Source organism: Lagopus leucura, unplaced genomic scaffold, assembly GCF_019238085.1.
Source record: "Lagopus leucura isolate 7727_CA_CO unplaced genomic scaffold, USGS_WTPT01 Super-Scaffold_100015, whole genome shotgun sequence".
Taxonomy (NCBI): domain Eukaryota; kingdom Metazoa; phylum Chordata; class Aves; order Galliformes; family Phasianidae; genus Lagopus; species Lagopus leucura.
The window spans coordinates 15,087,139-15,097,490 of NW_024962269.1; the positions used below are offsets into that span (position 1 = coordinate 15,087,139).

A 10,352-nucleotide genomic window follows, 5' to 3' on the forward strand; every position below is an offset into this window, starting at 1 on the left:
TCTTTTCTTTTCTTCTCTTTTTCTTTTCTTCTCTTTTCTTCTCTTTTCTTTTTTCTTTTTTCTTTTCCCTTTTTTTTTTCTTTTTTTTTGTTTTTTTCCAGGCTACAATTTTTCAACTTTTCAATCTCCAGTTTCTGTGCATTGAGACATTCTGGTAGGTTCCTTATGGCCTCACATCAGCTGTTACATGGCATCCTCTGCCGTCTCCCTGTACAGAGAGGTGACAGTCCCATCCTTCCACTGCACCAGCACCTCTCCCGATCTCTCATCCTGTGGCGGTGGCTCTGGCTTCTGCGGGCTTTCTGGGCTGTATTCTGGCACAGTTATGAGGGCTTGCTTGGTTTCCAGCTCAGAATTTTGGGCAGCTTGCGCTGCTTCTTTATACATGTGGATCTTCCTTTTCCTGCAGGGAAGGCATAAAAAGAAACTAAGGAGTGAAGCAGCGAGCCAGGCCCACATTTGGGGTGCGTGCCTACCTGAGCTGACTGCTCCCTCCATCTCTCTGCACGCTCAACACTGGGAATGCTTCAGCTGCTTACAGGAAGCCCTGCCAGCTGCACTGTGTCATGTAAGTGGTCTCAAGTGTTTGAGTACACACAGCCACAATGCTTACATTTGAAGAACACACAGTGCCCCACATCGCTTAAAGCAAAGCAGTAACACCCAGCAAGCCACCACTAAAATGAGAGGATGGCAGGGCAGACCTGCAGCATCTCTGTTGCTCTTACTTCAAGATGAAAGCTTGGTGTATGTTTCTACATACAGTACATGTTTCTATGTACACGCAGGTGTATGTTTCTCAGCCTAGAAGGCAGTGAGTTATCCCTCAGCTGAAGGACTGCTGTGCAGTGGGACAGCACAGGGAAACACCGTGGGAATGCAGATGGCTGGGAAGTCCTGCTTGAGTCCCTGAGTGCTCCTGTACTTATAGGAGAGCCCCTCACATACACATATTCCTCCTAACACATCTCTTGGGCTAGCCAGTGCTTTGACAGATGCTTTACTAAGGATTCACAGAGAAGTAAAGTGGCTTGTTCTGAGTGACACACGAGGAGAGCAAAGAGCCATGCAAGGTTTTACAATGAACTGTTTGATGTTCTCACTGCAGCACCACACCTCAAACGACCTCTAAGTTTTCCTGACTTACCTGTTTCGTGAAATGTTAATGGACAGAAGGACAAAACCTAAAATTGTGACCACGAAGGAAAGCGCAAGGATGGAGTAATTCCACGGTGATGCTGGGGGAAAGCACAAACAGGCAGTGTTGGCATGCATGGAGCAGTGTGGCCTGCAGAGCCCAGCCAGGTTTCCTTAACAATCCCTACACCCTGGCTGCTATATCTCAGTTGCAGGCTGAGGCCAGAGGTGTTCAGCATCAAAAGCAGAACACTCAGCTCTTGTTTTTGGAGATAACCTCAGCCAACCCTCCCTCCCTGGGTTGGAGACTTGCAGAATTGGTTCCTGCCTGTCACAGCTCTCTAAACCAGATCACAGCAAAGCCTCGTGCCTTGGCCTCAGGCATGTCCCACTTCCTTTGGAGGTGAAACCGAGGGTTTGCATTTCTGGGGTAAGTAATCCCCTTACATAAATCTCTCAGGCACCTCAAGTAGCAAGAGGATTCACATCCAAGGACTGTACATTTCTGTGTCAACTCTCAACCCCATAAATCGATGGGACTTACGGTCTTCTCTGCGGAAGAACCACAGCAGCTCCTCCAGTTTTTCTGGCTCCATATCCAGCAGAAGGCCAGCACTGTATGCTGTGTGGTCATACACGTCTGTGCTGGTAAGGGCTGCGGATAAGTAGCTATATTGCGCTGCTGTGGAGGAAAAGAACAGAAAGCCATGATGGTCTTTCACTGCAGGCAAAAAATAGCCTTCCCCTTAGCTCCCAGGGTTGTCCATGACATCTCTTCAAGCAAACAGAATGAAGCTCTGATGCACAACCTCATTTCATATGCTCAGAAAGTAGGGAGCATCTTTGAGGAATGCATTTCTGCATTGCCCCCAAGTGGGGCACCCAGAGCTGGAAAGACCCCAGGGTGCCCACTGCCCTCCCACATTTCCCAGCAGTGTGTGTGCACTGGGCCCCACGGGCAGCACTGACCTGGTTTCTCCTTGCACACACTCCTCTCTGCAGCGCTTTGCCACTGAGCCTTGAGACCTCTCACATTCTCGAGTGCGACTCCTTTTTTGCTTGCCACCAGGTAGCCCTGGCTGCTGCCCAGAGGAAAGAGCAACGAATTGGAGCAGTTCCAGCTCGTGAAGCCCACGCTGTCACAAGGACTTATCTGCACTCTGTCGGCTTCCACCACGGAGAGGCAGCTCTGTGTGCCATGATTCCTCAAAGAATCTCCTTGCCAAAACCAGTTCTGGAAATCTGATGCTGAATTACAGTCTGACAGCAATAAATCCCCATCCGTTAGGCTGGCCTGTAAACACTGCTTGACTTTAGCATTTTGCAGCAGGAAAGTTTCAGTGTCTGCAAAGAAATCAGAATGTAAGCATGGACACCCACACACAGTTCGTGTGTCACCCTCATGACAGTCAGGTGTCCTCCTTGGTGCAAAAGAGGCTGCAATACTGCTGTGAACAAAGGTCTAGGGTGTAGATTTCCTCATGCCTAGGCCCAGCTGCTCATGGTGTATTGTGAGAAAAAGAGTGCCATGTCCTGGAGATGGAAAAGACCTATTTCCAGACAGCTGAGGTCCAGGTATGCATGCCTCTGCCATGATACTACATGTGCACACTCGAAGAGGTGTTTGCCCTCAGCCAGTGAGGCATTTGTAAGGCCATACAACAACGCTGGAAACACTTGTACATGTGCCTCCAGCTCCTGTGAGCCTGCCCTGCACACAACCTCATGCTGTAACCCCTGCTGAGCCTGGAGTGGGTGAGCCCATAAAGACACACAGCCCTAGCAAATGTAACCTACTTCACCCACACCATTGTCCTCTAAGCGAACACTCTACCTTGCAGCAGAAAAAATGAGATAATCCAGAGTAACTTCATATTTGTCTGTGCAACTGGGGTGGATCACGACTTCACCGGTGTTTCTTCAGTTTGCAGATGCCTGGGAAAGAAAGGCAAGAGGTGAAGATTCAGTCACCAAGAGCCCTGGAAGTTACAAGAGTTATTGAGCACAAGGAGTGCAGACAGGGGGCCATTGTGTTTCTCTTCTGATGTCTACAGAAGATGAGACAAAAGTACAAGTAGAAATGATAATCTTTTAAACAAATCTGTGCTCATAAGGGTGTGGGATGAGGGAGAAGAAGGCTCAGCTTCAAGAGGAATAATAGCCTGCTTGCCATCGAGGCAAAGGTATCTCCCATTCATACGGGAAGCAGAAAGCAATTCCTTGACCTTTAGTCCCCGACTTGTCAGTGGCATTAGTCCAGGTTTTATAGCTGCTTGTCCAATGTAGTTATTCAGCCTCCCTTAGAGGGCCCTGATCTGAGCAGAAGACTTTCAGTTTCCCTGGTCCCATCCCACCCAGCCTGACTGTATCTCTGCCACCTCCCAGTCCATGAGGCTGCCAGGACAACGTGAGCTGGAGCAGTTTTGTCCACACAGCCCATAAAAGCACAGCTTGAGTGCAGCCAGCACTACCAAGGATATTGCCTGGAGACTAATGACTGCCAAGGGAAGGAATGGAGTCAGAGGCAAGGAAAACTGTCCATTCTAAGTTCTCTTGAAACCAGAAATGTTGGATCTACTCAGCCCACTGCTCAGCCGCGAGGCAGTAGAGATGCTGTCGCTGTTCACTGGCTTTATCTGAATTGTCATCCATTCATAGGTGAATGGCCCCACGGGCGATTAATTATTATCTGAAGGCTGGACTTTAGTGGCTGTCTGATACTCACAACCTCTAGTTGTATTTATAGCATGGCCAGGAGCTGACTGAAGCTGTTCCCTGGAAGTCACTCACAGGCATGTTCCACAGCACCAGTTGTGTCAGTAACACTCCTGCTGACTCCATGGGCAGGCGTTTGTCCTATCGGTTATAGACCTAATGATTGCTCCTATTTCCACCCCCCACTCTCAATGTCTTCACGATTCAAAGTCCACAGTTTATAGCCAATCATGCATGCAGGCTTGCTCCCTGCTGCCAGAAAATCTCCTGTTAGCGATGCTTTTAGGACAGGACTCTGAAATACATCACGTGGTCTGCTTTGATCTTACACTTCGGAATATACAAATAAAACTGTTTGCAGCAGTTAGGCATGCCAATAGCCTCACGGTCCAGGTAAGCTTTAGCTGTTCACACAGCTCACTCCCCAGAAAGAAGGAAATGGAGTGCTGGTGCCAACGAAATCAACTTATAAGTCTGCTACACCCTTGTAAGAATGCCACCTGAATGCATTAAATCTTGCTGTGCAAGGCTTCTGTCTAATCATTTGCTTGAGCAGGAAAATTTGACATACTTGTTGCCGATTTTCTCCTGAGGTGTTCCTCAACTTGAGAGACACCTCTGAGCAGCTGCACAGCAGGAACGCTCCAGAAGATTGCTAAAAGATGCCTCTTGGGAAGATGGATATTGATCTTGTATTAGCAGGACAAGTCGGTAGAAGCCTTTAAAGGAAACTCCTGTTATTGTAAGGATCTTTTACATCCACTGAACTAGTTTGGAAGTTCTGTTCACCAAAGCTACAAATAAAGTGCTCTCAGGCCTGTATGCACCCCGTGGGAGAGCTCCCTCAGGACTGTCAATCCTCCACGTGTGGCTGACCAGCGCGACCCAGAGCACTGCACCATCAGTTAACCCGTAAGGACCAGCGAGCCCCACATCGAGCACACCCTCAAGAGTTTGGATCTCCTCCAAAGTCATCTCCTCCACCTTTCCTCAGGAGATGCTTTGCTCTGCTCTCCGTGTCCCAGCTCGGCTGAGCACTGCATCACCAAACAAGGTGAGAGAGCGCGGGTGATGCCTTCCCCATTGCTCCCTTACCCCTGTGTCTCAGCAGCTGCTCTGGCAGCCATTGGATGGGGGCACGCCCTTAGATACAGGCCTCAGACAACTCAAGGCTGTGGAATTTGGTCACGGCCTCTGAAGACAGGGGGTGCTTCCCAGATCTGGTACAACATGGGGAACACAAATGAGAGGCAGTACGTGCATTTTGAGCATGTGTGGAAGCAGAAGGGATAAACAGGCCAGTGCCTATGAAGGAAGCATTCTGCCTGTGCTGTTCTGAATGTATGTTCGTACCTGAGCCATCTCATCTTTGTTTTCGTTTTGGAAATGGCATTTTCACACTGAAACCTGCAAAATGCAGATGCTGTGTCCTTGTCAAACAAGGAGTCACTCACCAATGCCACCCCCAAATCCTCTTGCTCAAACCTAGGATTTCTGGGATTTGATGGCATTTTATGAAACCTCAAGAAAACTGATCTTGTTCCACATATGCTGTGGAGCCACCTTTGCTTTCTATGTGGATCCTTATCAGGCCTAACACTTTGGTTGCTTATCAAGCCAGATGTTGCTCTCACCCTGCAAATGACAAGTCCTCAGAGGCTCACTATAGCGATATAAGGTGGAAACAAAAAACATCTGGAAAGGCCATCCTGTTGGTGTCCTTCCTCAATACTCACTACACAGTATGAGATAATGTGCTTGTCGCATCCCAGACTCTGTAGAACCGTCTCCTCTTGTCATTCAGACCCTTTATCTGCTGGTTGTCTTAACTGATCATGTTAAGCTGTGTCAGTTATTCCAAACATATTACCCAAGCGGGACGCCCTGTCTTTGGGATTCATACAGGATATACAGTGTCACATCATGAAGAAACGAATGGATGAGTTTGTATATACAAAGGTACATTGAGAGCTGAGTTCACTTAAAGAACACAGGAAGAATGTTTAGTATTTAAAGCATCGAGACAGGAAGGCAGACTGTACTATTTTTCAAGCTTTGAAAAGTCAAAAGGTAAAGAGCAAATCTCAGTTAAAGCAGATGCCCCTTTAAGTGCTTCTAGGGCTGTTTATATGCAGGAGTTATCCCAGCCCACCCCTCCCTTGCCATTCAGTCTCTTCTTAGATGAGAAATGCAGCCTTTACTTAAAATTGAGAATCTTAGCTTTCTATGCAAAATAAATAAACGAACTTTCAAGGAACAGTAGCTGTACATGAACTCACAGGCGAGAGCACCAGGAATGGCAGCTAATCCCAGCTAACTCACCATGTCTCCAAGCCCCACCGTGTGAAGACGTCTCCCCAAGCACCCGGCAGCTCCTTCCTACGGCGACCAGGTCCTGTCCTCTCGGAGTGCTATGCACTGTGATTCATTCTGCTTCTGAGTCACCTGTGAAGGGAGTCCAACAGATGAGGTTCGCCCCAGTCCCTGAAAAAACACACCTCTTTAGTGGGGCCATGCACAGCAGAGGGTGAATGACCTTTCTCCAAAGAATGAGCCGTCAGGAACTTCCAGTTTATTTGCTCAGGCTATTGGCATAATCAGTATTAAAAGAGCACGCTGAGTAAATGACGCTGCAATCAGTTACCCTGGGTTAAAACAAGTGATTCTGTTCATTCTGACTGGCTCAGCCCGAGTTACATAGAGGAAATGCATCCTGATAAATCAGATATTAGGCTTTTTTTTTTTTTCCTCTCTTTCTTTTAAGAAAATGGTCATTCTGAGGCTCTCAGAGCATCTTAGATACCAACTGGTTTTGCAGACAAAGAGATTGTGCCACCGTTTTTTTACAGGTACTGGCAAGTGAGTTAGCAAAGTCAACAGGCTGCTAAGAGGCTGTACAGCCTGACAAGACTGATGTGTAGCATTTCTGTGCCAGTCACATCTGGGAAGAATGATTCCTTTTCAATACAGCCTCACTGCACTACGTGACTCCTGAATGGAGCTGCATATGGCACAACAAGCTTTGTGCACACAGCTAGCACCGCTTAGCTAAAGCTTAATGGGAGATGGGCACAGTCTCCATATGCTTGTCCAGTCCTGGGTGTTTTCCAGCCTGGAACAAAGCATCTTTGGCACTGCAGCCCTGTTCCAGAGTGATTAATCTTTTGAATCCCACTCCACATCCGACTGAAAGTTTCCTCTGGCTGCCCCTGTGAAACTTCATCCCACATACACGCATCCTCCCCAGAGGGTGATGCTCTGCTGTTCATTGTCAGCCTGGCAGGGCTCAGGTCAGAGCTCTCACTCAGAACCATGTTCTCTGGGAAACAAGATCTCCCCACCTCAGAGGGAGACAAGTCAAAGTGTCACACATGCTGTAATCACTCTCTTGTTCTTCCCCATTTCAGGGGGGACTGTTTAAAAAAATGCCATCACACTAGGGGAGGTGTTTCCTTGTGAGCAAGGAAAAGCATCCTTGTGAGCCTTTCTTTATGCCAGGTACAGTGACAGGCCAGCAAGTGGTCCCATGAGCAACACAACCAAACTCCCTTGCCCACTGCCTTTGAAAAATGTGCAAGGAAAGAGGTGCCCAATAGCTCCTCCTGCACAGGAGACCCTCAATGCCCTGCTGTACTGCTTCCAAACCTAACAGCCAGAGCGGGGTGGCACGGGACAGCAAAACGTATCAGTGCACCAGGAAAGTAGCTCCTGTTTCAATCCTTGTCCCCCACAAAAAGAGGCAGAATGCAGGCTCATAGCCAAGGTGCCTTTAGGACGTAGCACTGGAAATAAAACCAGTTCCCCTATGGTTACAGCAGGCTCTTGTTCCCAGTAATTCTCTGGGGAGGCACTCAGAAGCAATCTCTTCATCAGTGAGTGTTTTATTTCATGCTTCCCTTGACAACACTGGCACTCTAATGGGAGATCTATTTACTTCTTGGAGACTCTTTCAGTGTCTTTGGCAAGGAAGCAAAGTGTAGATAGGACATTGATTTGTGTTCTGCTTCCTCATTGGATTTGTCTTCACTCCTCTTAAGAAGAACTCCTCTGACCTTGGTGTTTTAATTTTCTTATCTTTTTTGAACTCTTCTGTGTCTTTGACCTGAAATGCCTGGTTACAGAATAACTAAATGTTCAAGGCTTTTTTTTTTTTTCCTATATAAAAAAAGCAGAGTTCAAATCCAGAGAGAAAGCAAGATTTGGAAGCTGTTCTTTTTTTCTTTTTTTTTTCTTTTTCACAAAACAATTAGGTTGTTGCTTCCATTCTGCTATAAAAATTCACATTCAGATGAATTATCAGTTAAAATTCATGTACACTGTGGGCAAGGCATAAAGTAGACTGAATTACACAGTTACGTTAGAGCTGAGGATGGATTACTTGGGAGTAAGTATTTTGAAGTGAATTTAAGTCCACTTCATAAATGCACTTCAAATGAAACATTAATTATTTCACGAGTATGTCTGGCAAGATCTCAGCATGGACTTGCAGTTTGTCCAGGAGCTTTAACTACTGTCAAAACTGAGAATACTGCTCCTGGGTCCATGACGGGCTGAAGCTGAAGCTTCTTACACACTGCAGATGTGCCACTGGCACTGTCAGCTCCAACTGTATTGGGATCCAACAGCAAGAAACTAACACTGGGTTTGAACTGCCAGCTTCTTGGGCCATTCAGACTCATGCAGTAAATTCCAGGCTGTTCTGAAGGCCACAAAGTGGTGGTGATAAATACAAGGTTCACCCAGGGAGCTGGTACTCCTCTGCACAACACAGAATGTTGTCTTCAGTTTGATCCGTGCAAGAGCTTAACACTAGTGATGAGAGCCAGCTTTAGGGTAAGCTGGCATTGCAGGGCCGGTCCGTGAGCCTTCCTCCCGTGAACTGCTCACTCTGCTTGTGGAAATCTTGAATACTCTCAGAATCTGAGATAATTTACACGGTCAGATTACACAGTGTGTGGAACGCTGCTTCCTCTCCTGTGGAGCCTGATACCAGTAAGGGCCTGATAATATTTTTTTGTAATCTCACCGTTATTGTGCAACAACTGATTGTTCCTTGTCTACCAGCCTCACATTATTTATGGTCAGATTGTCAGACTGCCTCTTTCCTACATATTTTCCAAGCAGAAATACTCCAGTTAATTTAATCTCTTCTTGACCAGGTGCCACTCTTTCACCCTTGTTACTCTTTTGTTCATCTATTTTTTGCTATGTTCTTTCACCCTGCACCCTGAGGAGCTGGCTGGAATTGCAGAGGCCTAAATGTAACCCAACTGAGGATTTTCATGGGCTCCATGAATGACAGAGAATTCCACAGCTAACAGAGAATTAACTTTCTGGAGCACACAAATTCAATGTGTTGATGCTCAACTAGGAAATTATTTCTCTATTTGCTATCTCATTTTGTCAGGGTACAAAACTGACACTGTTAGAATCACTTGGCTCTTTTCCTTTTCTCACGTACACTTTCTCATTAATTCTTCTCTGCTTCTACCAAAGGAGATGGAGGCATTTTCTTTACCAGAGGGAAAAATAAAACCCAAACGATGGACAAATGTGACAGAGAGAGTAAAACCAGACAGCGCCATTCTATGTGACACAGAATCTCCTTTTCCCTACTGACCTTTCCCTGGGGTACCTTGTCATCACCTGCCCTCTATTTCCACCTCTTCTTTCTTTTTTCCCTGGCACATATAAATTGTTCACAGGTTCTCATGTGCTACATTTTAGAAATTCCTAGCGTCAAAGATACTGGGATATATCGAGACTGAGATGTACAAGGAATTTTGGAGGCAATGTGCATTAAAGGAAGTTCTACATGAGTAAACCACCATCCCAAGCGGGGAAAGAATGTTCTCAGCAAAATGATAAAATATTTTTGTTCTTATGTTATGGGAGAAGACACTTCTTTAAGTGATTATCCTGACCTCGTGGTTTACAAGAAAACATTCTTTAAACTATAATTACTGTTAGAACAAAACTGCGCAGAGCAGGACACAGCCATTAGCTTCTTGAACACTGCATTGGAGCCAGGGGAAAGCAGTGGCCGCCGTGTCAACATCCCTTCCTGCCCCCACATTACCTTCGCCCTGGGGCTGAGCAGCCAATGGTGAGGAGGGCCAGGGGGCACTGCCCCTGCTTCCCCCCCCCCACCCCCAAATAGCGGCTCCACCCACAAAATGGTGGCCCCACCCTAAAATGGCTGTCCCGCCCACAAAATGGCGGCTCCGCCCCAAAATGGCTGCTCCGCCCCAAAATGGCGGTCCCGCCCTCAAAATGGCGGCTCCGCCCTAAAATGGCTGTCCCGCCCACAAAATGGCGGCTCCGCCCCAAAATGGCGCTCCCGCCCTCAAAATGGCGACCCCGCCCTAAAATGGCGGCTCCGCCCTAAAATGGCTGTCCCGCCCTCAAAATGGCGGTTCTGCCCTCAAGTGGTGGCCCCGCCCACCAAATGGCGGCCGCGTCCCACAGCAGCCCCTAGGGAAGAGGGCGCTGCCCACTCG

General features: G+C 47.3%; 1 protein-coding gene across 6 annotated transcripts; it reads right to left on the reverse strand.

Moving 5' to 3' along the window:
- Positions 1 to 56: 56 nt before the first annotated feature.
- On the reverse strand, positions 57 to 6,457 carry SLC51B (solute carrier family 51 subunit beta). 6 transcript variants are annotated; one of them, XM_042876215.1, is made up of 8 exons: positions 6,175 to 6,364; positions 5,589 to 5,740; positions 4,424 to 4,571; positions 2,972 to 3,072; positions 2,107 to 2,481; positions 1,682 to 1,819; positions 1,148 to 1,238; positions 58 to 403 (listed from the first exon to the last, which is right to left on the reverse strand). In XM_042876215.1, the coding sequence occupies exons 4-8, from the start codon at positions 3,009 to 3,011 to the stop codon at positions 184 to 186; spliced, it is 864 nt and encodes a 287-aa protein (XP_042732149.1). In that variant the 5' UTR covers positions 3,012 to 3,072; positions 4,424 to 4,571; positions 5,589 to 5,740; positions 6,175 to 6,364; the 3' UTR covers positions 58 to 183. The 6 variants fall into 6 exon arrangements, with proteins under 6 accessions (XP_042732151.1, XP_042732149.1, XP_042732148.1 ...); XM_042876214.1 differs by lacking the exon at positions 5,589 to 5,740; XM_042876213.1 differs by lacking the exons at positions 4,424 to 4,571; positions 5,589 to 5,740 and adding an exon at positions 6,389 to 6,457 and having other exon boundaries at positions 59 to 403; positions 6,175 to 6,297.
- Positions 6,458 to 10,352: the final 3,895 nt, after the last annotated feature.